At 55.9% G+C, this 26,444-nt stretch overlaps 2 protein-coding genes across 6 annotated transcripts in view; one reads left to right on the forward strand and one right to left on the reverse strand.

Moving 5' to 3' along the window:
* On the reverse strand, positions 1-22,826 carry Thap4 (THAP domain containing 4). Of its 3 annotated transcripts, none has more exons than XM_078018445.1 (6): positions 22,691-22,826; positions 19,680-20,832; positions 8,144-8,303; positions 6,712-6,821; positions 5,744-5,847; positions 1-228 (listed from the first exon to the last, which is right to left on the reverse strand). In XM_078018445.1, the coding sequence occupies exons 2-6, from the start codon at positions 20,587-20,589 to the stop codon at positions 109-111; spliced, it is 1,404 nt and encodes a 467-aa protein (XP_077874571.1). In that variant the 5' UTR covers positions 20,590-20,832; positions 22,691-22,826; the 3' UTR covers positions 1-108. The 3 variants fall into 3 exon arrangements, with proteins under 3 accessions (XP_077874571.1, XP_077874570.1, XP_005339683.1); XM_078018444.1 differs by lacking the exon at positions 22,691-22,826 and adding an exon at positions 22,143-22,278 and having other exon boundaries at positions 19,680-20,845; XM_005339626.5 differs by lacking the exons at positions 19,680-20,832; positions 22,691-22,826 and adding an exon at positions 13,171-13,302.
* Atg4b (autophagy related 4B cysteine peptidase) overlaps positions 22,566-26,444 on the forward strand; it is a 24,318-nt gene continuing 20,439 nt past the window's right edge. The window contains exon 1 of one of the 3 annotated variants that reach the window (XM_078018442.1): positions 22,566-23,197. In XM_078018442.1, the coding sequence (XP_077874568.1) occupies positions 22,581-23,197 (617 nt within the window). In that variant the 5' untranslated portion in view covers positions 22,566-22,580. Of the gene's footprint in view, positions 23,198-24,030; positions 24,441-26,444 lie in introns of those variants that run through there. The other 2 variants (XM_078018443.1, XM_040268223.2) reach the window with 2 other exon arrangements.

Here is a 26,444-nt window from a genome sequence, read left to right on the forward strand (position 1 = left end):
TAAAAATAAAGGCCTTTTATTTGGTTTCTCGACACCACTCCAGGAACATGTGGACAGCGCAGCCCCGACAGCCTGCAGCCACGCAGGGCCTGGGCTCTGGAGTGCTGGCTACAGTGTCACCTTCTTGTAGGTGACATGAAGATGCTGGGTCAGTGGCTGTGTCGTGGTTGCCATGGACACTGTCTGTTCAAGTTTGCCTTCAGAATTCAGCCTGAATTTTCGGGTAATCTGAGTAGAGAACAAAACAAGATGCCTGAGTTTTATTTACAAAAGATCCGCTCACCCAGGCCTCAAACCAGCGGGTGATGCTGGGCCCTGAGCCCCACAGGGCACCAAGGTCCTGGTTCCCCACCCCAGGCCTGCGCCCACAGGTGACAGTGGAGCTGGTCACCTCAGGTTGAGATGTTGTGTTCTCGGTCTCCACTCAGCACCTAACGTGCTTCCCTGTGTGACCTCCACCTTCACCTGCAGCCTGGACTCAAGGCCAACGTGTCCCTGGGAAACCCCAGCCAGCAGCTGTGCAGCCACTAGTCCATGAGTTCCCGATGAGGCTATTTCCACGAGAAAGGAGCTTGCAGTAATCAGGTGTCGGGTCAGAAGGTCCCTGCCCCGATGCTTGCTGACCCGGCAGGAAGCCGTCCGTGAAGACAGGCCCCAGCCGTGCTGCTCCTCTGTGCTTCACAACACTCTTGTAGGGTAGGGTTGGCTGGAGAAATCTACCTACACCTGCAGCCCCGTCTCAGAGTAAAGAGGGCTGGGGTAGGGCCTGGCGGCAGGGCACCCGCCTAGCGTGCCCCAGTGCCAATCCATCAGTCAGTCAACACGGGCACCAGAGAGGTACTAGGCACCCAGGACCAAGGCCCAGAGAGAAGAGATCTATAAAAAAGTCAGTGAAGTACATGATCTTACCAAGGTGATGTGATACAAGAATATTTTAAGAGTTCATTGTTATTTCTACATACTCGCAAAAAAAATTGGAAAATTAAAAAAAGTCATTTATAACAGCAGCCAAACCCACAAAATCCTTAGTGATAAATTCTACAAAAGATGTATGATACCAATACATTGCACAGGGTCGTGAAATCTGGGACAGGAGAGACCTAGACCTGTCAGAGTGCAGTGCCATGGACGTCCCTGGCCTCATGATGGGTCTCCAGACCATCTCCTCTCGCTGCAGGCCTCTGTGTCCACGGGTGACAGCCCCACAGGGCTGGAGGCTGCAGCTGCCCCTTCTGCTCTGCTGCTGGGGGCACATACCACACACCACAGCACGACCAGACTGACCACAGACTGCATTGAGGGCTCAGGTGCCCCCTTGCACATTCAGCTGGAAACTCCAGTGACCCGAACAAATGCTCCTTTAGAAACTAACAAGCTGGTTCTAACTGGGTCCCAGAAGAGTCAGATGAATTTTGGAAAAATGGAAATGCTGGACCATGAGTATTAGTTAATTTAATAGAAAGCACAGGGTCCACCCAGCGTGGTGTTAGGAGGAAGACAAGTGGAGTCCAGTGTCTACCCTGCACATGGACAGACTCACAAACCTCGAATAGAAGGCAGTCTGGAGCCGGGGGGCTGATGGGGGAACCTGGCCACCCCCAGGATAGACCTCAAGCCAAAGGAAAGGCCAAGAAGCCTCCTGAGGAGCGAGGGCTATCAATCTCTCCAGCTTTTCTTAAGTAAGGAAAACACTAACTACAAAACAAGGAACTGAAAACAGACTAAAATGTTCTCTTCTTTCAAAAGCACTATTTAAGAAGGGGACGGAAAGGCGCAGGAGTGCGGCACTGACCCAGAAGACCCCGAGAGCAGCAAGGTGCCGCTGGCCTGGCGCAGCAAGGGGCAGCAAGCACAGTGCCACCTTGACTCAAAATGCGGTATGACATGTGCAGGTGGACAGACAGAATGAGACCCTCATAGGAAATCAGAGAGGGCTGGGGCGGGGCTGGGTAGAAGAGTACCCAGGTTCCAACCCCAGCACCAAGACCATGGCCAGTCGGGTGCGGTGGCCACACCTGTGATCCCAGCAGCTCAAGAGGCTGAGGCGGGAGGATTGTAAATTTGAGGCCAGCCTCAGCAACTTAGCAAGATCCTGTCTCTAAATAAAAAATAAAAAGGGCTGGTGTGTGTGTCAGCGGTTAAATACCCCCGAGTTCAATTCCCAGCACATACACACACACAAAAGTAAACTAAAAAGACCCAAAAGGTAGGCACCAGCAGCCCCACAGAACTTGTACACACCCCCCATCCCTTCGTCCCCAGCCTCCAGATGCACCCAGAGACAAGCTCCACACCAGCACTGCAGAGGAGCAGTGCAGCCCGCAGGCCACGCTCCCCAGGGACCCCACACTTTGTCTCCACTGGTCCCACTGGGGAAAGAGCAGACACACATGTGGGCACTGTCTGGGCACTTGCCAGCCTTCCAGCACGGGACCTGTCCTCCTGGGGACCTATGGATGTCTGAGGAACAGACTTCCTGTGAGGGCCTTGTTTTTCTGTCTGTCCAACAGCATGTAACATCCCGCTCACAAGAGTGGATCGTCTGTGACTGACGGCACAAGCACAGATTATCAAACAGCCAAAAGATGTATTCCACCAAGAAAATGGGGCAGACGACAAGGTCCAGTGATGGACAGAAGGTGGCAGGGCAGTGTGGGAGGGCAGGCATCTCCCACGGCACACAGGCCCGTCAACACAGCGGGGTCAGGGACTCCGAGGGAGGGTCTAGGTTCCACTGGGCGGCTTCCAGGAAGCAGAGCATGTTAGTAGAGAGACTGCTTCAGTAAGACACAAACACAGAATCTAGGAGGGAAAAGGCTGGCAACTTGAATCAGATAAAATTAAAAATTTGTCTCAAAAGCAAGTTTAAAACACAAAAGCGATCCCGTCTGAAGAGGTACTGGTGACTGACAGAGGCAGAGTCCCCCCAAGGAGAGCTCCTGCTGGACACTGGGAAGAGTGGCTCTGGGTCCTGGGTCCTCTGGATCCTGGGTCCTCTCTGAACCTCAGGGGGCAACGGGCAGCCCTGCTCTGGCCAGGCTGTGGCCAGGCCTGACAGGCTGCAGCACAAGGAGTCAGACAGCAGGACGGCACAAATGAGGGGGTGGCCAGACCTGGGGATCAGTGCCCACAGGTGGCCTCCAGAGGCTGGGCTTCTTGGGATCTGCAGAGGGCACCAGGAGGCACCACCCAACCTCTTGGACCTGGGTGACAGCTGGGAGCATGCAGTCCAGGAAGAGGAAGGCCCTACTCCTACCACCAACAGCACGACCCCGGCCTGCCATCAAGACAGACAGACCAACAGAAAGCTGCCCGCCCTGGACACACCTGGAGGACGTCAGGCTGAGTGAGAGAAGCCAGAACCAAGAACATGGCCCCATCTCTGGAAGCACTCAGAACTGGCCAGTCTGGAGCACTGATGAGCGTCTACCAAGGGCCAGGGAGGGTGGGGACCTGAGGGAGCCAGTTGGGGGCACAGGGTTTCTTTGGGATGTAAACATGCTGTAAAATCAACTGGTGATGTTTTCACAACTCTGGGTACACTAAGAATCACAGAATCGTCCTCTTTAAGGGACTGACTGCTGCGGTATGTGGAGAGCAGGGCATCAGTGCCTCAGAGCACCAGAGCACAGGGCCATCAGGAGGAGATGCCCAGCCCTGAACCCGGCAGCTGGGCTGGCTTCCAGCAGAAGGACAGAGTCTCCTTCTTAGGAGTCCATGCAGAGAACTCTTTCCTCCTGGCGTCTGCACTGACACACACACACACACACCGGGAGGTGCTGTGGGACCAGCCCCAACAGCCCTAGGTGTGCAGCCTGCACTGTTCCACCCTGGCCTCACTCTTATGGGCACTGGGGTGTGTTCTGTCGGAGAGCTGGTGCCTGTTTCCTCCAGACCTACCTGCCCCTGTCCCTTTCCTGCCTTCCCTGTGTCCCTTCTGTTGGGGGTGAGGGTGCCTTGGCTTCCAGTGCTACTCTGCTCAGTCCTACTCGTGAATCTGGCTGGGGTGGTCTTGGGACCCCCGCAACACATCATGCATCTGAAGAAACCTCAGAGAGGAAGTGCAGAATCAAAACAAAACAAAACATTATAAAGCAACTTGGGAGGAACAGAAGAATGGAGAAAGAAGAAAACTAACACCACAGCCAGCACCTCAGTGAGAAGCAAGGGTAGAGGCAGCGCCCGCAGCCCCAGCTAGTAGGGAGACGGAGGCAGGAGGAGCATCCCAGGCAAGAGTTCAAGACCAGCTGGGGCAGCACAGTGAGACCCCACCTCAAAAACAAATGTTCTCAGAGGGAGTTCGGAGAAGCTGCCGAGCCCACGGATGGAATCAGAGCAGCAGGTTTAAAAACGACACACGGGGACAGAAGGCAGTCTACCAGCAACACTCCAGCTGCAGCACCACAGCTGGGGACAAGGAAAGTTCCCTGAGAACAGAGCGAAAGGACCAGGACAGAGAAAGCAGAGAGTAACAGAGACCCCTCGGGAGGCGCTCCCACACTGCAACACCAGGCATGGCACTCTGACATGCAGAATCGGGCTTAGATAACTGGCAGACGGTGGGGCAGACTTGGGAAAAGCACATAACAGAGCAGACTCAAGTCCCTTCTGGCCGCAGCATAGGTGGCCCAGGAAACTAGGGGTGCTCGGGCATGAGGTCGAGGGAGCACAACCTTCCTGTCCACAGCCGTGTCTGTGAGGTTCACCAGCAGGACATTCACCAGGAGCAGACAGCACACGGTCAACACAGATGGCCCCTGGGCTTCAGGAAATACAGTGGGACGGTGGGGCCTGCTGAGCATGATTCCTACCACAGGACAAGGCGCAGAGCAGGACAGCTGGGAGTCCTGCAGCTACGAGGGAGGCTTCAGGATACAGCAGGGCTCTGGACCCAGCAGGGGACACATGTGCCAGTGGGCCCAGCAAGGTCACTTACCCGCTGCGCATTTGGCTGTGAAGGAATTCCAGGCTGGTGTGGTGGCACATGCCTGTCATCCCAGGGACAGGGACTGGGACCTGCTCTAACAGCCTGCCAGCCCCCACCAGCCCTCAGGCTAATTTGCATGTCGATGTGATCTTGATGCTTAAGAATAAGAAACTTATGGACAGAGGTGTGTGGGAACCTCCTGCAGACACGGACGGGGACAGGAGTCCTGAGCCCCTGCACAGGTGTCACTGGGAGAGGCTGCATGCCTCTCTGCTCAGTCCCCTTTGGTGTCAGGAAGGGGCACCAGAACTGCACCAGAGCACACCCGTCTGGGAGGTCAGGGGTCTGACTGTGCAGGAGTAGTGGGAGACAGGAGAACCTGGCAAGAACCAGGCCCTGACAAGGAAGGAACTCAGAGAGGGCTGCAGGGGAGCTTCCGCCACCAGCCAGCCAGCCGAGCAGAGCCCTAGGCAAAGCGGAGGCCACACACCAGCAGGGCTGCCGCGGCCCCACCTGGGGGAGAGCCCTCTCCCTCAAATGCTGGGTTCAAAAGTGAACACTGCTATCACACTCACAGGGACTGGGGACAGCAGCACACAGGAAGAGTGCCACGAGGAGGGGCAGGCCAACCTCCACCAAAACGCAGAGCACATGTGTCCTCTGACCCAGCAACACAAGGTGACCACGAGGGGCCAGCAGCCTGGACCACCAACCCCCTACACACCAGACAGGAAGGAGAGAGGAGGCACAGAAGGTCGCCTGGGGGAGGCAACCCAGCCCCCGCCACACCACAGACCGTGGGAAAGGCGGGCTCACCTGCTCCACGTGCGGCTCCTTGGCGAAGGAGATCCTGGCGATGGAGTGGGATGCGATGCACAGCTCCTGCCCGTTCACCTCACCCTCCTCCACCTCCACGACGCCTGCAGGGGGTGGAGCTCAGCTGCAGCCTCCCCCTTCCAGGAAGCTGGTCTCGGAACCCCCCCACCAAGAGGCTGGCCTCTGAACCCCCCCACCAGGAGGTTGGCCTCTGAGTCTTCCTCCCCTCACCAGGAGGCTGGCCTCTGAGCCTTCCAGTGCAAGGCCCCTCTGGCCTGCACATGGCCTTCCGGGTTTTGAATGTGTTACGGCACAGGACCAGTGCTTGGGGGGCTGGCTTCTACAGAGGTGTCCCGGACCCAGCCTTCCTACCAGAACACCCGGCTGGAGCACTGTGTGGTGGACACACCCCTGACTTCCTCAGTTGCCATTCCCACTAATGCCTGGGCAGCTCCGCTCCAGGCTGGGTGCTTCCTGAACACCCAAACTGAGCAGCTTTTGGGCAAGTAGGTAAGGTCAACAGCTATGTAAGCTAAATGAGGGTAATTTCTTTTTCTTTTTTGGTCCTGAAGATTGAATACCACAGCTTAAAACCTAAGTTGCTGAGGCTGGTCTTGAACTTCCGATCCTCCTGCCTCAGGCTCCCGAGTCATAGGGATTTCAGGCATGGGCCAGGACACGTGGCAGTCTTCTAAGTAATGGTGTGGCTGGTGAACTGCTTCAGAAGGAACTCATGCTGGGGCAAGCCTGCCTTCAGGAAAGGACCCTGCCACAAACCTGCCCGCTCTCGCGGAGCCTGGCTCCTCAGCTGGCGCCTTCAGGCGGCAGCCCACATGTACACCATGCCTCCACTGACCCCAAGCAAGGATGCTTGGGAGGGCATCTGCGAGCCCTGCCCGCCACACCACTGGCCAGCGAGCTCTGTGGCCCTTGCCCCTGGTCTGGGGGGGGGGGTGGGTGGGCAGTACCTGTGTTCTGGGCGCTGATGAAGGCCACCTTGTTGGTGTCGGGCTTGAGGCGGATAAAACCACACTCTCTGTGCATGGGTTTGCGCGTGTCAGGGTGGAAGGAGTTGAACCTGGAGGGAAATCGAGATGTCAGGCAGGCACTGGGCTTGCCAGCGCCCACACCCAGATGTGAAGCCACCCCAGAGGGGCCATGGGCCACAGCAGCCAGTCTCACCTGAGATAGAAGTGGTGCTTGGAATCTGCCACCTCTACCATTCTAGGACTTGGCTCTTTCATGTCCACCCCTGGTGCTCTGTTCCCCAAGCCTATTGGTCACCCACCTCCTGCATAGTGCTGCCCAAGCACCCATGGATGCTGGGGGCAGCTCCAGGACCTCCCTCTGTTGAGCTACACCTAGCTCCAGGGGACCTTTCCTTATGAATACTGCCTCACCGCGGCCCAGGAGAAGGCCGTTTGTGGACTTGCCCGCCTCTAAGTGCCGTTGGGTCTTCTGGTCACAGTGAGGCAAGGCTGACACAGACCCCCATTCTGGTTCTCAGATACCCCTCTGGTTCACAGGCCCTGTCTGCTCAATCTAAAACTTCACATCTGGGCACAGATGTTGCCTGTGTCCAGCGGCCTAGGAGGCCGAGGTAGGAGGATCCCTAAGCCCGGTGTGACCTTCTAAATCCCTCCAAGACTGGAGGTGTTACACAAATACAAGTGGAGCTCCTAAAATCTGAAACTCAAAACGGCACGACGTCAGGGCTCAGGAGTGCTTAACTTGTGGAGCACTCCAGATTTCTATTTCAAGATTAGCGTGTGCCACCGGAAGTCTGTGCACACGTCCCTCATCTAACACTAGGCAGCTGGAATAGGTCTGGTCCTGAGCACCTTAGAAGAGGCCCAGCGCGCCAGGCTGACTCACTGCCACTGCCACTGTCAACAGGTAGCAGAGGCAGGAGGAGGTGCACAGCTCCCTCCTCATTTCTGAGACCATGGGAGCACTCTGCCCCAGAACAGAAGTGTTCCCCAGTGAGTGTGTCGGGGACACAGCTGAGACCTCAGAGGCTCTCTGCTTTCCTGCAGGCAGAGACTCTGAGAACCACAGTACTAACAGATTCTTCGATCCTTAACTAGCTCACGGGTAAATATGAAGGAAAGCCACGCCCCTTTTCTCAGCAGTACTGGGGTGACTAACTTCCACACGGGAATTCAGCTTGAAATCAGATTTAAACAAGCTCTTGCTCCATGCTTGGTTCACAAGCCTACGATTCTGTGGTCTGCCTAACATCTTTATATACGTGATGGGACCAGAGAGACCATCCCGCCACTCCTGCCTCGGCCACCAGGTTCCGGAAGCCAAGAGGCTACCAGGTTCCTGCTGTACCTTCCTGCTGGTGCCTCTGTTTTGGATCAGCCCAGACTCAGGAGCCTATAGTGGAGGACTTACGAGAAGTTCAACATGGGCTGGCCCACATGGGAGATGTGCACCTCTTCCAGGTACTGGAAGGGCTGCAGGGTCGGAAAGGTCCCAGCTCCGGGAGGGTCAGACAGCCAGGTCCCCAGCATCCAAGACAGCGGCTCCACCACTGGGTTCATCTTGGGAGGCTCTGAGGACAGAAGAACAGCAGAGTGATGTACAAGGTGTGTGATGTACACCTTGCTGGGCTTATAGGGAAAATACACACATTGCCAAGAGCATGGCTCAGACAGGTACAGCTGAGCACCAGCACCAGGGCAGGGCCAGAGGCCCCCCAGGTTCCCAACAAGGGTGGATAGCAGCTCCCACACGGGATCAAGGACCCTGGGCAAGGACCTGGAGATGGAGAACAGGGGTGAGAGGCCGGGCAGGGCCAGGCAAAGAGTACAGGGGTGTGGGGCTGGAAGGTGAGCTGACTAGCTTATGGAGCAGGCTCCAGGTCTTCCCCATTGTGCATCATCAAGCAGCACCTTAGCTGGGCTGAGAGGCTTGGGGGTGGGCAGAGGTGGGGTGGTGGTGGTGGGGACAGAGTGGCTTCGAGTGACCCAAGTCAGCTGGGTGAAGTGCCTCTATGTCCCCTACCTCTCACTGCCTGTTGGGGCTGCCTCCAGTGAGCCAGGACAGTTTTCCCCAGTGTGGACCCTGCCTTCCCAGGACCTGTGCTTGACGGCTGGAACATGACACCAGGAGCAGCAGAAGTGTGGGGGGCTGGGCTGATCCCACCCACTCACAGCCAAGGCAAGCACTCGTGAGGCCCCCAGGCCAGCTCCACCAGGAGCCTTGAGTGGATAAACTCAGGACCCCGGAGGTCAGAGCACAGCGATTGACAGCCTAGACGTGTGACACAGAGTGGCCCTGAGGGTTCTGGCAGGAGCCCCTGGACAATGAGCTGCCATCGTGAATGCCAGAGATACAGACCGAGGACAGGCTGCAGGCCCAGCGCTTCAACCAGCCTCCGAGGCACCTGGGCCTGGTGTTCAGGCCAACAGCTGTGGCTTTGAAGAAGCTCAATCCAGAGTTTCTCAGGCTCAGCACTGAGACGGAATGTCCTCCTCACACCTCAGGCCTTCCAGGCTCTGGCCCATGAGTGCCACACATGGGGTGACCGTCAGAGCCGCTGTCACAGCCCACCCTGCCTCTGCACCAAGCAGGGCCCACTTCACGAGACCCTGTTCTGGACAGGCTGATGTCAAAGCCCTGTCTGTGGCTCTCACCAGCTGACCTGGCCCTGGGCTAGACCAACTCGCAGCCTGGGGTCAGGGGAATGGATGGGGCTGGTCTGTCTGTGAATCTGGCCTGCTGCTCGAGTGGTGATCTGCAGCCTCAACCCCCAACACACCTGAGCCTTCCAGGGAGGGAAGCACAGGTACCCTGCTGTGGCCTTCTGCAGAGGTCAGCATGAGCTAGCAGCAACCATGTCCAGAGTCAGGGCTGGAGCACAGCGTGCCTTCCCTCAGAGGGAAAGTCCTGCACGTTCCTGACTGCTCAGGAAGTACTTGTCCAGCCCTGCTCACACACTTGACCCTGGCACACGAAAGCCAGTCCTGTGGACCAGTGGACCAGCAGACCAGGGCCTGGGATGAGCCACAGCTGCCCCCTGGTGGGGAAATGCTCAGTGGCAGCAACAGAGCTGGATGCTACTCAGGAGGTAGGACTGGGGCCACTGGCCTGGAGGGACTACACCACTCACTAATGGGACATCTGAACCCACGCTTATGGGGGCACAACTCTGCCCTCCCCAGACCCAGAAGCAAGAAACCCACCCAGCTGCCCTCATTTCAGCCCCTCCAGGGAGGGCACACCCACACCTGACCCACCTCTAGCAACAGGGTACCTCTACCAGCAGGCACTGCCGCTGATCCGAGGAGGCCCGAAGGAGGCCTGTTCTTAAAGCCTGGAGGGCAGTCCTCAAAGACAGGGCGAGGGAGACGGAGAGCATGAGATGCACACTGGCTTTTGAAAACAGAGAGTGGGCAGGCGGCTGGGGAGCAGCCCTTGTGGCCCTCCAGGCCGCCAAGAAGAGAGGCCAGGGAGGCTCCATACCTGCTGAGGTGCAAGGCAAGCCACTGGCCACAGACACAGAGCTGTCCTGGGCCCTTGGAGCAATGGGTGTGCCACCCCTGGTTTGTCTATTCACGTTCTGAGACGGGGTCTTGCTAAGTTTCCCCAGTTGGCCTCAGCCTCCAGAATCACTACAGGTGTACACGCCGAATCTGGCTCACAGTGAAGAAAGACCATTCACCCTAAGTGCAAGAACTCAGGGAAGAAAACTCAGGCAAGCCACAGGCTAGGAGAAGACAGGGAAGGAGGAGGAAAACCAACATGGAACACCACCTATGCGGGCCACGGGACAGCACCCAGGAGAATTCAGACACAGAAGGCAAACTGGCCCACAGTGGAGTGCAGAGCAGCGACCCTGCTCTTAGGCACAGGACAGAAGAACAAGAACCACATTTCCTCACCACAGCCAGGAGCAAGTGCTCATCACAGCACAGGCAACTGTCTTCTTGCCTGAGGTGAGTGGACACGGTGTGCAGACCACACAGCCAGGCCACAGCAAGGAATAAGATGTTGGGCAAGCAACCAGACCGAGCACACTCTGCACTGGCCGAGCTACACTGTAGGGGCATGGTGGGGCTTCTCCTCACAGAAGACCCAAGGTGGACCCAGCCATGCTGAGAGGCAGAGGCCACAGACCTAATGGTCCAACAGGGTGGCAGATGCCACGCACGGGCACCAGAAAGGTGTGGTCTACTGAGACATGCTCAATCCAAGACACATACTGGTGCGGGACAAGAGCCAGAAGAAGAGCCCCGCACCCAGGGCCTGGACCACTGACAGTCACCTATGGAAGATAGGGCTTATAGCAGACAGCTGAAATCAGTCTCCCATCTCTGCTAAAGGACCACTGGGCATCCAGGGCGTCCAGGGCCCAAGGGCCCAGTAACCAGGTGCCAGTGCCATCCCAGACCGAGGCCAGGTACTGCTCCAATCTTCTGATTTGGGGATAAAATATTTCTAAAGATATTTCCATACTAAAACAGAGTTCCTGCTGTGGTGTGGACCACACACCCTTATCCCCGACTATCCTGTTCATGAGCCCAAGGAGCTGGGTCTCACGACACAGGCAGGTGAGGTGGGCCTGGAGCCCCACAGTCAGGGCCAGTGGTGCCCACTGGCTGCAGTGTGGCCCAATGTCAGATGCTGCCCCTCCCCACCCTCTTCCCTGGTGGGTAAGAAAGCTGGTGGTCACCCCAAATCCCGTGTCCTGACCAGTGGTCCTGAGGATCCAGAGAAGCCTGCACTGCCCAGTCGTGTCTGAGAGGGTGGGCTGAGCCGTGGAGGTGCACAGGCAGTGGGTTCCAGGCAACAGCAGGCCCGCGCCCACCCTCACCCGCCCGTGACTGGGGTGCTGGCCCTGGAGGGAGGCGTTAAGTTACCAGCACTGTTATACATCCAGCTTTTACCTATCCGACCGAGCAAGTGTGACAGATCCCAGAACTTGCCAGGAGACACCTGTGAAAACCTGGCAGCGGCAGCTGGGGAGAACACTCAGTCCGGACGATCTCAGCTGGGATGCTGTGCCTTGTGCCCCTGGAGGCAGACTTGCCTATAACACTCTGGCCTAGAAGGGAAAAGAGCCCAGGAGTTTCTGCTGCAGCCCTCCTAAGTGCTAGGCAAAAGCTCACAAGAGGAGGTACCCTGGGAGTCGGAAGAGATGCAGGGTGGGGGGTAGTGGGCCTGGGAGGGAGGGGAACTGTGTGACACGGCCTGGGGATCTTGGGGGCATGGCGAGGCCTTAGCTGGGCAGGGCTCTCAGAAGCCCATAAGCTGTTTAGTGCCCAGCCAATCTACGGGGCTGGTGGAGTGAGGCAGGGCAGTGTCCTGCCCCCTGGGTGAGAGCAGGGTTGCACTCTGTCCCTTCTGAGCTCTGTGACATTGGGTGGCCAGGTCTGAATGAGACCTTCTCAGATAGGAGCTGTGCCTCCGGGCTCAGGTGGGGAGAAAACTGGAGGGGAGAGGTGGGACGCTGCAGGTTAGAAGCCTAGGGCCAGCAGGACAGAATCACCAGAGCAAGGGGACACTTCTACTGCGCCGTGATTAGGGAGGCTCCCAGAGGCAGGCAGTGGGAATGTGACAGTGGCTGCCTGCACAGGACTAGCAGCAGGAACAGGTGGGCCAGCTCAGGGGAGACACAGAGCAAGGTGCATATAGGGGCACTGGCTGGAGACCCCTGGCTGGAGCCCCTGGACGTGGCCGATGGACAAGGCAGGCAGGTAAGGCTGAAGTCCAGAAAGCACAGGCGCTGCTCAGGGCCCTGAGGGTCGCAGTAGGACACTGCAGACCACGCCTCACCTTCATTGCCCTCCCAGCCTCTGCTCGTAATGGCCTTGATGTGGACACCCATAGAAGGCTGGGCGGGGACAGTCACACCTTGCCAGACAGTGCCCTGGACACCTGGGGCCTGGGTCCTTGGTCCCCTACCCACCCCTCACTTCCTGTGTCCTGGCCACTGCCTCTCGGCCTTGCTCTCAATGAAGCCTGGGGTTGGTGGAGAGGACACTGGAGCCTGAAACTGTCAAACTGTATGCTCAAGAGTTGTGAGCACGATCAGACTTCGTCAGGAAAATAAAGTTTAAAATGAAACAAAAGTTGGGGCTGAGGTTGTAGTTCAGTGGAAAAGTGCTTGCCTCGCATGTGTGAGGCACTGGGTTCAATCCTCAACACCACATAAAAATAAATAAAGATACTCTGTGTTCATCTACAACTAAATAGATATTTTTTAAAAAATGAAACAAAAGCATAATGAATGAGACCATACGGATTTGCAACTTTCAACTCCTCAAATAAATCAGGCAGGCTTTTCTATGCATATTTTTCTGATCTCATTTTTCTTTTATTAAAATCTAACCAAAATGCAAAAATAAAAATTTTAAATTTTGTACAAGAAATTTAAACTTTCATTTCCTAGCCTGAGACATTGAAAGCAGGCTTACCCATTCCCAAGTTTTTAGAACTCCAGCACACCAGCAAGGTTCCTCAAGGTTGTTTTCTGCCAACTACCAGGAAATGTCTGCACCTGGCTGTGGAGGCGCTGCGGGAAGTGGGTGCTAGGTCCAGGAGCATTCTGGGAACTGTAGTTCACTCAGAAGATCACTTCTCACAGGAAGTGATGCACACAGGGCTGCAGAGCTGGAAGGAGCTTTGCAGGACAGGTCGGAGATTAGGTGTGCCTTGTAGAGGAGGAAACTGGCCCCTCTGCCACCACCACTGGCCACAGCCAAGGGAGCTACCACGAGCCAGGCACATTACAGCCCCCCACCTGTCCTACGCCCATCCTGCTGGTGGGACAGCACAGACAAGCCCTGGGCCTAGGGCAGAATCCTTCCTGGGGGGCCACTTATATCACTCTGTGCTGGCGACCAGGTTGTCTCCCACTGTCACACAGGAAAATGGCACCGATGGCACAGTATGTCATGGAGGAAGATGCTGAGGCTTCGGGCCAGCATGGGCTGGACCAGGGAGAGGGGCTACCTTGCCATGGCACCCAGGAGCTAGGGGCTCTTTCCAAATGCTACCAAGGCCCTGGCTTTACCACCCATGAAATGGAGGGGCACACACAGATACAGAGAAAACCAGAATCCACGCGGGAAAACAGAGCAAGTGTTTCTATAGCATTAAACAACACAAAAGGGTCGATGTAATTATTATATGCAAACAACAGGTGTGACCATCTAATTGGTCAAAAGACTCAAGAACAATTAGAATTATAAGAGAATCTGCTACAGTGACTAAGTTCTACATTAAGCAGCCTTTTCATATATTATCAACAGCCAGACTAAAACCAATGGTGGGCGAGCTTCCAGTCTCAACTCCAGCAAGTAGTGCATTCAACACACCCCATCTAACAAGAAAAACAAAAAAGGACAAACACCAAAACAACCTCCTGTGGGCTCACACGGAGGGAACAGAAATAGCCCCTAAACATGGAGCACCAGAGGAGGGGCCACAGAAGGCCCCTAGACATGGAGAACCAGAGGAGGGGCCATAGACGGCCCCTAAACATGGAGAACCAGAGGAGCCACAGACGGCCCCTAGACATGGAGAACCAGAGGAAGGGCCACAGACGGCCCCTAAACATGGAGAACCAGGAGGGGCCACAGACGGCCCCTAGACGTGGAGAACCAGAGGAAGGGCCACAGACGGCCCCTAGACATGGAGAACCAGAGGAAGGGCCACAGACGGCCCCTAAACATGGAGAACCAGAGGAGCCACAGATGGCCCCTAGATGTGGAGAACCAGGAGGGGCCACAGATGGCCCCTAAACATGGAGAACCAGAGGAGGGGCCACAGACGGCCCCTAGACATGGAGAACCAGGAGGGGCCAAAGACGGCCCCTAAACATGGAGAACCAGGAGGGGCCACAGACAGCCCCTAGATGTGGAGAACCAGAGGAGGGGCCACAGACGGCCCCTAAACATGGAGAACCAGAGGAGGGGCCACAGACGGCCCCTAGACATGGAGAACCAGGAGGGGCCACAGACGGCCCCTAAACATGGAGAACCAGGAGGGGCCACAGACGGCCCCTAGACATGGAGAACCAGAGGAGGGACCACAGACGGCCCCTAGACATGGAGAACCAGAGGAGGGACCACAGATGGCCCCTAAACATGGAGAACCAGGAGGGACCACAGACGGCCCCTAGACGTGGAGAACCAGAGGAGGGACCACAGACGGCCCCTAGACATGGAGAACCAGAGGAGGGACCACAGACGGCCCCTAAACATGGAGAACCAAACCAGGAGGGGCCACAGACGGCCCCTAGACATGAAGAACCAGGAGGGGCCACAGACGGCCCCTAGACGTGGAGAACCAGGAGGGGCCACAGACAGCCCCTAGACATGGAGAACCAGAGGAGGGGCCACAGACGGCCCCTAGACATGGAGAACCAGAGGAGGGGCCACAGACGGCCCCTAGACATGGAGAACCAGAGGAGGGGCCACAGACGGCCCCTAGACATGGAGAACCAGGAGGGGCCACAGACGGCCCCTAGACATGGAGAACCAGGAGGGGCCACAGACGGCCCCTAGACATGGAGAACCAGAGGAGGGGCCACAGACGGCCCCTAGACGTGGAGAACCAGAGGAGGGGCCACAGACGGCCCCTAAACATGGAGAACCAGGAGGGGCCACAGACAGCCCCTAGACATGGAGAACCAGAGGAGGGACCACAGACAGCCCCTAGACATGGAGAACCAGAGGAGGGGCCACAGACGGCCCCTAGACATGGAGAACCAGGAGGGGCCACAGACGGCCCCTAGACATGGAGAACCAGGAGGGGCCACAGACGGCCCTCCTAACACAGAACACCAGAGGAGGGGCCACAGACGGCCCCCCTAACATGGAGCGCCAAGTAGGAGCCACAGACGGAACCCTAACACAACCACAGCCAGGTCTGCTAACCTGGGCAGCAGCCCTAGGGCCCTAGTGCAGGGGCCCCATGGTGGCAGTGGTGGGGGAGACTGAGTGCCTGCATTCAGGGGGGCTCTCCTGGGGCCGCAACTTGGCACCTGCCTCTGCAGGGCTCTGTCTCCAGCAAGCCTCATCTCAGGTCTCTGGCTGGGGGCTGCAGTCTTCAGACTGAGTCTGTGAAGCTGCGTCCAGCGCGCTCTGTGCTGTGCGAGAGAGCACACAGCCATGTAGGAGACGCCCAGAGGAGCCCAAGAAAGTGCTCAGATGAAGATGCTGCTGCAGAAAGGACTGCTCTCAGTGGTTCCTCAGGGCCGAGGGGGGCGGTCACCAGAAAGCCCGCCAACTGAAGGGCAGAGGAACATGGGGCACTACACAATCAGTCCAAGTCAGAGCACCAGCAAGCCCTGGGACCGTACCCAGAGCGCCTCACAAGAGCAGTGGGAGTACCAGAAAGAGCAGAAAGGAGCACCAGGAGCACAGGGAGGAGCAATGGCTGAGGATCTCCTCAGACCAGCAGCAGCCAGCAGACCGCAGAGGCAGGGGAGGCAGAGAACACTGAGCACACTGGAAACCAGAACACCCCACAGAGCATAGCACACTCTGACTACAAAAGCCCAGGGACAAGGAAGGTCATGAAAGGAGCCAGAGGGAAGGCCTCACCCATGGAGCAAAAGCTTAGGGACAGAGCAACTTCCCAGGGCTGGAGGGGGCTCAGTGCCAGGAGGAGCAGTGTGCAGCCTGGTCGGAAACCTGTCGGGGAGGCAGGGCAGGTGGGTGCTCTCCTCTCCTGCTGACACCAAGCTCGACCCACAGGGAGGCAGCGACATGGGCTTCTGTCACAGGCCCGCGCTCCACTCTCCAACACCACAGTGCTAGGAAAAGTGGCCTCATGGTGAATGTGACAGAAGCCGGACTGGTGTGCTAAGAAGTGAGGAGGAGCAGGGGGTGAGCTGGGAGAGGCCCACGCTGACCCAGCAGCTCCTGCGACTGCCCCAAGGGGGACTGGCCCAGGCACACCAGCTGAGAGAGACACGGGCTGGGGCGTGGCTCTGCCGGAGAGCACTCGCCTATCTCGCGGGGGCCCGGGTTTAATCCTCAGCATAAATCAATAAAATAAAGGTATGTGTCCAACTACAACTGAAAAATGAATATTTTAAATAAAAGCAGAGCACAAAAGAAAAAAATTAAAACTTAAAAAAAAAAAGGATAGGCATCAGAGCAGATTTAAAAATAAAATCCAATTATGTGCTATCCATAAGAAGCCTACCATAAATAGAGACACATGAAAAAGAGAAAGGTTTACATGCTAATGCAACCAGAAAAAGCAATTAATGCAGAAAAGACCACAGGTCCACAAAGTCCTAGGGACCATGCACCCCCTGCTCCCAGGCACGCACAGAAAGAACAGGCCTGTTGGGATGGGTTCACCCTCACTCTTCTCAAGTTCACAGGGGCATTCACCAAGAGAGCCACATTCCAGGCCTAAGACACACCTAAACCTACGTAAAAGCCGGAATCATAGACTGTGTGCTCTTGACGTGATGGAATGGAACTGGACATCTGGACCATGGAAGGCAAACATGGGGGAGGATGCAGCAGGTCCTGGCCCTCCCCACCTCCAGTGCTGGCCAGTATAGCAGCTCTCTGGACCGTTAGGGTCTGTACAGGACCTCACTGGGTGGGCACTACTGATTCATCACTGGCCAACAGTGGTTAGCTTATTCTGTAGCCCACACCCAGGGCAGGGGTCAACAGGGCTTTCAGCTCCCACCCTCTAGTGACCATTACCACCCCCAGGAGTAGCCTTAGAGCACAACTGAGGTGTGGTTGAAAGGGCTTCTGAAAAACAACAAAAGACACTCCTTTCAGCCACACTCAGGAGATGAGAATCTTAAGAGCACTGTGCCAGGAGTCAGGCAAGACCAAACTCTCAGTTCTCAAGTCATGGCACCACAGCTTGGCGTGAGGATGAGGGAGCTTTCCTGCCAAGACTGGGCGCTGGGCAAGTCTGCTCCCTCTCACCATGGCTCACCACCACCCCGAAGGCCTTGCTGGTGCCACAGGAGCAAAAACAGAAATAAAGACATATGGTTTAGGAAGGAAAAAACAGAACTGTCTGTGGACAATATGAATGCAGAAAAAGCTCAAGAATCCACAAAAAATTCCTGGAATTAACAGGAACTTTATCAAGGCTGCAGAATATGCAATTTACACACAAAAAATTGTTTGCTTTTCTGTATACTAGTAATAAGCAATTGGATCTTGAAACTAAAACACAACAAAATTAATATTTGCACCCAAAGTGGAAATATTTAGGTATAAATCTCACGAAATATGTATATATTTTGTTAAAAACTACAAAACTAATAAAAATGATGTTATATAAGAGCCTAATAAGTGGAAGTATCTCATGTTCATGAACTGAAAGACTCCACATGTTAAGATGTCAGTCGACTTGATCTACGGACTCAACAGACAAAACCAAAGCCCTAGGAAACCGCTTCCTAGACGGTACAGACACGACAGGTAGAGGGAAAGGCAGGACACCTGGGGCAGCCCACAGCGCAGTGAAGAACGAGGTGGGCAGCTGCCCCACCGCAAGGCTCTGGGGAGGCTTCAGGAACCAGCCCAGCATGGAACTGGCCGAGGAACACAGATCATCGCCTCTAGGTTCAGACCCCAGTAACTCCCAAAAATAAGTAAATAAATTCACAAACCAGAAGAATAGAAAAATAAATTTTAAAGAAATTAAACAATAAAAGGCAGACCCAAATTCCAACATAATAGTAATCACAACTGCAAGGGATTACTCAATAAAAATGATGATTCTCAGACTGGATTTTTAAAAAGCTATCAAATAAAATGATAGGAAAAGACTGAAAATAAGGAGACAGGTAAGACTTCAAACATAACAGAGTTTTTCTGTGTTGCTAAGTTAGGAAAATATAGGCATCTAACAACAAGGTCCTTAAACCTAAAGCAGAACTTGGCAGAGGCACAGGAAGAAAGGGCACCTCCAGAACCCCAGGAAAAGGCTGACCCCTCTGCAGAAACCCGCAGACTGAGTGCCTGACAGGAAGCCTGCAGAGAACAATGTAACCAGCTGGTGGAGAAGTGCATTCCAAGATCAGACCCTGTCTTCAGCACAAAACCTCCAAAGATTTAAAAAATCAGATTGCTTTAAGAGACCACATCATTAAAACTTAAGCAATAAAATTAATAATTCCAAAAGATTAGCTGCAGCATGTACTGGAAACAAGTTCAGGAGCCCTGGAAACTCTCCCCCCACCAGCATGGGGCAGGAAAGCGCTTTCCACATGCACGCCACAGGGAAAGGACACTATCCTTAACATATAAAACATTATACCTTGAAGTCTACTTTGAAAGTACGTAAAACTAAAACAAAGTGAAAACAAACAGCCAATAAATACATGAAAACACAGGGAGAAACCTATTGTGCAATGGCAAAGAATGTAATATGGAAGAGTACAGACCAAGTTTTTAATACTAACAGAGACCAGAATTGGGAGGTAGGGAATTCTCAGCACTTCTTAGCCCATATTTCTGTAGTGTTTTAATTTTTACAGAACAGACTGTGTCGTACTTGAATAGATGTTTCAACACTGGATAGATGTTTAAAGAAATGATTATGGGTGTTCAAAATGATTCAGCCTCAAGGACATTCAGAAAACAGTAATGGAAGGGTGACCTGCATTTCTCTGAGAGTTTACTCACTCTGCTTTATCTCTGTGAGATTCTAACTTGCGGAACTTGGCTCTGGGAGCATGGACAGGGAGCAGACTTCGGGGTCCACCAGAGGCCCACTGTGCAGTGGGGTGCAGGCTGACCTTCAGTGAACTGCCCACACTTCCACACACCCAGGAGCAAGTGAGGTCAGCTATCTAATCTGAGTCCCCTGTCCACAAAGTGTGGCTACCATCAGGTCCCATCCCAGACCCAGGGAGTAGGTGACCCAGCCCTGATGCAGGAAAACCACATCAGGGGGAGAGAGGGGACTCACGCTCGGTACTGACCGCGGCTAGGGGGCAGCAGGCCGCTCAGGTAGGGGAAGCTCGCTCTCCTGAGCTGGTCCAGCTTCTCTCGCAGCTTGCGCACCTGGCTGTCGGAACGGCTGACCCTCTGCCGCAGGCTCTTGAGCTCGCCATTCTTCTTCTCCACCTGCTCCCGCAGGCAGCACACCTGGCTCTTGCTCTGACGGGCAGAGAAGCAGTAGGAGTGCAGCGAGTCGATGAGCTTGCAGGCCCCCGATGCAGACAAGATGACCTCGTTGATGGACATGGGGCTGGCATCGCTCTGCTGGCTCTGCACGGCCTCCGCAGCTGGCTTCGGGGTGACATCGGTGGGCGGGGCAGAGGGGCTCTGGGAAGGCTTCTGTGGCGTGGCAGTGAGTGAGGACCTCGGGGGGCTTTGGGCCACACTCTTGTCCGGCCCCAGGCTACTCCCGCTGCAACTAGGCTCCACATCTCTCTTCAGCCTCTTTCGGTCAATGGGCTCTCGGGGAACAGAAGGCCTCTCTCGAGTGTGTTTGGAGGAGAAACTGTAGGAATGCAGTGAGCCAATGAACCTGCAGGCCCCAGACCCTGGGGGAGTGAAATCTTCTGCGGACACCCCGCTCCGGTCTGCCCCGCCACCCTCGGCCCAGGTGGCGCCAGCATTCTGGCCCCTGGCTTCCTCCAGACATGCTCCTTCTTCTCCCTGGCTGCCTGCCCTGGTGGCCGATGGTCCATCTCCTGGGGTCTTCCCCAGACACTGCTGGGCCTGCTCCTGGATGCTGGGATCTGGGGGGGTCCTGGGTGTGGCCTCACCCTGCAGAGTGGCTCGCTTCAGCTTGCGGGGCTCTGGCTGGGCCATCAGGGTTCCACCGGAGGAGGGAGAGGTGCTCACGGCCCCTCTCCCGGCGGCTGTGCTCCCACGGCCCCTCATGGCCCCCGAGACCTTGCTGGCGTCCTTTCTCCGAGTCCGGCCATGGCCTGCAGCCCCCCTCTTCTTCTCTGTCAGGTGGAAGATGGAGGGCACTGCTGTGGGCTTGAGCAGGCGGTGCTGGTCCTCCAGCCTTTTGGAGAAGCTGTCTTTGGTGAAATGTTCACTACAGAGGAACGAATACTTAGTGGGGGTCCAGTTTTCCCTCTGAACAGCTTTTAACCACTGGATCAGGCGTTTTGAATCCTTTAGGGGGAACCTGCGGGATAAATGATAAAAGTACTCATAAATAATTAAATGTCTCCCCCCCAAATTACCAATTATAAAATCAAAACAAGTGTTTTGCAAACATGGAAACCTGCACTGACTTCATCTGCTTAAGAAATACTCCATGGGCTGGGGCTGGGATTCAGTGGTAGAGCACTCGCCTTGCATGTGTGAGGCACTGGGTTCAATCCTCAGCTGCACATGAAAAAATAAAAGTATTGTGTCCATCTACAACTAAAAAAGAATAACTCCTCTACAGACTTAAAGGAGCTGGGCATGGTGGCACTCAACTATAATCCCAGACACTTGACAGGCTAAGGCAGGAGATCATGAGTTCGAAGCAGCCTCAGCAACTTAGCAAGGCCCTAAGCAACTTAGACCCTGTCTCAAAATAAAAAAATAAAAAGAGCTGGGCATGTGGCTCTATGGTTAAACGCCCCTGGTTAACTTAAGGAACACTGTGTACTTACAAGTTGCTACTAGAATAAGATAGGGAAAGCTCAACAGTCTACTCTTTGTGAGCCCACAGTCTATAGGGCAGAAAGGAAAAATTCATTGCTCCTCACAGGCTGTGACAGATGCCCTATGGGCACACAGGAAGCTCCAGCAATAAAGTACCAGGACAACTGGAAGTAGCTCTAGAAGCTGACCACTGACCAACCCTGCTGGTGTGCCTAGAAGGTAGACTATGGGCACTTAAACCAGGGAGGCTGATTCCTCTATTGAGAAGCCAGGCAGTGTTGGCTGCAGATATAGGGGCACAAGGCCAAAGAGTGAGCCTGGCATGGTGACTGCCCCAGCATGGACCCAGCTCTAGAGCAAGACTCAAAGGCTATATTTCTATGTACTTCCACCAGCCAGGTGAGGGTAAGGATGTAATGAGTGAAATGAGCCGGTCACAGGACAAGTACTGCCTGTACTCACGATCCATGCTCAGATCCATGCAGACACCAAGACACATACAGCGGTACTGAGAGTACCCAAATTCCCAGAGCGGGCAGGTGGGAGCGGAAATGGTGGAGATGACCGCATACCGTGTCACCGTATTTAGTGCCACTTAGAGGAACACTTTAAAATGGTTAGGATAGTAAACATTTTGTGCATCATGCCATAACTTTTAAAAATCAGAAAAAGAAAAATAAGGCAAGCGTCCTGGGAGAAGCCGGAAGGGACGGTACTGTGGATCCTATATCAGCTAACCGAGACCCTCGACCACCGCTTCATCGTGGCGCAGGGGCGCCCGCACCACACCTCTCTGGGCTCCGTCCACCTGGGGTCCTCCAACCCACCTGAGGCTGCGGTGGGCCAGGACGGGCCGCAGCGGAAGGTGCGGGCGTCGGGGCCACGTGACCTCCCAACCCCTCTCGGCGGAGGCCCCAGTGGGCCCGGCCCGCGGCGCCTCAGGCCGTTACGACCGCCCGCCGCCCGCTCGCCGGCTCGGCTCGGCCTGCGCCGCCAACTTCTGGGGCACGTGCTCCGACGCGGACGGGTCCGGGGTCGCCGGTCTCCCCGGCCCGCGGCGGCTGCGAGCCTGGCGCCGCCGCCTCCCACCCCGCCCGGGCTGCACCCGCCGAGCCAGTCCCCGAGGGTCGCGCAGGTCCCGGGCGCCGCGGCCGGGTGCAGCGAGGGCCTGCGGCGCGGAGCGGGACGCGGGCTGTAGACGCCGCGCGGCCTCGGCGGCCCTCGGCTCGCGGCGCCGGCCCAGGGACGGCGGCCGGGCCAAGGTCATGCGGTACCGCGCCCGCCGCCCGTCCTCCCGCGCCCGCCGCGCGGCCTCAGTTTCCCCGCGGGCCCGGCCGGGCCGGGGGCGTGGCGGGCCGAGCGGCGGGCCGCGTACCTGTGGAAGGAGACGGCGCGCTTTTCGCCCTTGCCCTGCCGGTTGGAGCAGTTCACGGCCGCGCAGCAGATCACCATCGCGGGCTCGGCCCAGGGCGCCGCCAGGCTCCGGCCTCGCCGCCCGCCGCCCGGCCCGCCCCGAGGGAGTGCGGCGACACGGCCGGGACGTGGGCCGGCCGCGCCGTACGGCAAGATGGCGGCGCGCTTCGCCGGCCCGCCGCAATCGGCGGCCGGCGCAGAGCCGCCGGGCCGGCGAGGCCGTGCGGCAACACGCGTGCGCGACCCGTCGTCCGGCTTCATGGCCACGCCCGCCCGCACCCCAACACCGCCAGCAAGCCGAGGGCTTGAGCCCCGCGAGTCCCGCCCCCTGCGGCTGCCGTACGCCGACATGGCGGTGCCCGCGTTCCGTGGCGCACTTGGCCCCCGCGGCTTCCCGTCGCTGTGTCGCGCTGCGGCCGTCGGAGCGACGCCGCGGTCAGTCGGCCGCCGCCGGGGAAGATGGACGCAGGTGAGCAGTACAGCCTCGGGCCTCTAGCGGCGGTGCTCGCTCGCTCGCCTGCCCGGCCCGGCCCGGGGCCTGCGGCGGGCAGAGACAGTACTCACCGGTCCCGCGCCCCCAGCCCGCGGGAGTTCCCGGCCGGGCTCGCGGGCTTGAAGGCCGCGGAGGGCAGCGGAGCGGCTGGGTCCGCCGGGTGGGGACGCCGAGCGCCCAACTCCCGCGAAGTTGTCGGGCGGGCCCCGAGGCGCCGCGCTCCTCTCTTCGCTGGCGGGCCGCTGTTTCTACGCCCGAGGGACGGGGACGTGAGCCTGTCCTGCCTGCGGGGTCCGGCGAGCCGCCTCGGGGAGGGATGCGGCCGGCGAGGTGGCTCGGAGGCGCGTCCGTACCCAGGCGTCGTTCGCCCGAGGCCCGGGCACGCTGTAGACCGGCTCTCGACGCTCCCGGCAGCGCCGGTTCTGCCTTTCCTGGGACCCCACCGCTGGCCTGCCTTCCAGGGCCCTGCTCGGCGCGGCCGGGAGCGCTTCCGTCGGGTCCCCCGGGAGCGTGGCGGGTGCTTTGTTCTGTTCACGGCCGCGGCGGAGCTTGCTAAGCCCGGGAACCGAGGGCACCGTGAGGCCCTCCTCACTCGTCCGGCTGCCCGAGGAGTGTCGGCCAGATGTGCATTTCCTGAAGTTTGTGTTTTTAGAATGAGTGTCAGACACTGTCAAACTGTTTTTTGGGGACTTGGAGTGGGAATACCTAAGGTTATTGAGAGAGGTGGTTAAGGTAGGAAGCACAGTTTAATGTCATGTTACCTTGAATATGAAAATCATGTTCAGGTTGATAATTTATTGTAATAGAGTTTTGTAGTCATATGATAAAGATGTCTTAACAGGACGTCAAACGCTGCTGCTCTCAGGATCAAAGTAGAAAAGTTGCTTGCATTTGAAAGTCTCTGTTGGGTCTGATAAAAATGTACAATAAGATAGCTGTGCTGGGCGGCATGTGCCTGTGATCCCAGTAACCCAGGAGGTTGAGGCAGGAGGATTGCCAGTTTGAAGCCTGCCTCAGTAACTTAGTGAGACCCTATTTTAAAAGAAAGAACTAGGGATATAGCTCAGTGGTACTGTGTTCAGTCCCCAGTACAAAACAACCTAGAACCTAATGTGTGTGATGTTATTAGGGTATGATGTTCTCCTTCTGACACAGTGTGGAATGACCCACCTTTCCCTGGTCTTTGAAGATCTGCCTTCCCTGGCCACATATAATGCAGGTACTGATTGTTCTTATAGGTGTTTCTTCTGTAAACTACATTTACTGTTGAATGCCAGGTGTGTGCTGGTCATTGTTCCAGACCCTGTGACTCCAGAAGTGGACAAAACAGATGAAAACCACTGTCCTGGGGCAGCTAACAATCCTGGTGGGGGACCAGGAGGAGCAGCAAGAGGTGTGGCTCCTGCAGACTAGAGAAGGCGGACTGTGCAGGGGGGGTTTGGATTGCAGCCTGCGAGGCCTGGAAAAGTCCCACTTTGAAGGTGGCATTCTAACCAAGACCCTCAGCAGTGCAGGAGGAAGGGCAAGTGGGCTGATCTGAGAGCAGCAAGGAAGCTGGAGTCACCAGGTGCCTGGTGTGAGAGATGCTGGAGCAGAGAGTGGGAAGGTTGTTAGGCCCAGCCGTGGGGCCCTGCTGGGTCACAGTGAGAACTTGGGCATTTATTCTGAATAGGATGAAACCCTTTAAGGATCGAGAGGAGAAGTAGCATGACTGGACTTGGGTTTAACAGAAGTGTTGTGGGCCTCCGTTGAGAATATGTCTCAGAGGGATGTTGACAACCGTTCTGATAAGCAGGCACAGAAGAGGGGCTAAGACTTAGGCCGGGGTGAGGAGAAGAGGTTGAATTCTGGACATGTTTTGAAAATCGGGACAGTAGCATTTGTTTACAGATCACAGGTTGGGAGAGAAGAGTAGGTAGGGAGGAGAGAGAGATGGCACCAGAGGTCACTGCCTGAGCTGAGAAACATGGGGAGGCCCTGCTTCACGGGGAGCTGTCAGAACTTTGGCTTTGTGTGTGCTGAATGTGGAGCAGCGTCCAGGGAGCCTTTGTTTTACCATCTGGGCGCTAAGGGAATAAAAAGCCTGTGACAAAGGTGTGTATGAAGCCACATCAGATGAGGTGGCCCAGAGGCCGAGTAGGTAGACAAGAGAGGAGGCCAGGGGGGCAGCCCAGGGCTGCTGCTCTGGGGCGGGAGGGGGGGGGGCACTTTTTGCTTTCTCCTAGCTGGCAAGCACTTTTCATAAGAACATGCTCCTGGTTCAAAGAACTGTCAGGAGCCAGGACCTAGGTAACTTTATTTCTATTCCCTGGTGACAGAACCAGGGTCCTGTGCCTGTGTCTCCTGCGCCTCACATTGTGTCTGGTACATGTTTGGTACTTGATGAAGCAGAACTTGAATTAATAGTTTACATACTTTCTACTACAGCAACCTGTAGTAGTGTCCTTAATCTAGAAATGGAAATGTACCCAAACTCCTCAAAACCAGAAACATTTTGAGCACTGGCATGACACCACAGGTGGAAGAGTCCCCACCTGCCTTGTGTGACGGGCTGTCGTCTAGGTGCAGTCCATTGGACGTGGTGTGTCACTTTGCCTTGAGGCTGTGTAGGTGTGTGTGAAACGAAAGTGGGTCCCAGCTCCAGTATCTGCATCTGAACATGCAGGTGTTTGAGAATCTGAAAAGCAGAGGGGTGTGCGACCTGTGTGGGGGTGTGTGCTGGGTCTTTGTGGAGTGTAAGTCTGTGCTGTTAGCATAAGACTCCGTGACTGCAGGGCAGCGGGTTCGATGTGGGCATTCTGTCCTCTGTATTCACTAAAGCAGTGTTTTCTCACATAGCTAAAGCCCCCACTGACTCGGTTGTCATTTCTTTTACATTCAAACTGCTGTCTTAAACATGAGTTTTCTAAAAGGGGGAGATCCTGTCTAGATTTATTTATACAGTATAATCTTTTAGTAAATATCTTCAAAATGAGGCATATTACAGTAAACTCTAAAAGAAACGTTGGTTATATGTACATTTTTTGTGGTTCTTTCTGCATGACAGTGTAGTTGGTACTAAGAGAGGTCAAATTCATTGAGCATATTTCCCTATATTTCTGCCTGTGAGATTAATAGCATTAAATCACTTGCTTTTTTAAATGTAATTACCATATCATTAAGACACTTTCTGCTTTCTTCTGGGTTGTGATCACAGAAGTCCCAAGAGGAGGTTGTGGGGGCT

Source organism: Ictidomys tridecemlineatus, chromosome 7 (genome assembly GCF_052094955.1).
Source record: "Ictidomys tridecemlineatus isolate mIctTri1 chromosome 7, mIctTri1.hap1, whole genome shotgun sequence".
NCBI lineage: Eukaryota > Metazoa > Chordata > Mammalia > Rodentia > Sciuridae > Ictidomys > Ictidomys tridecemlineatus.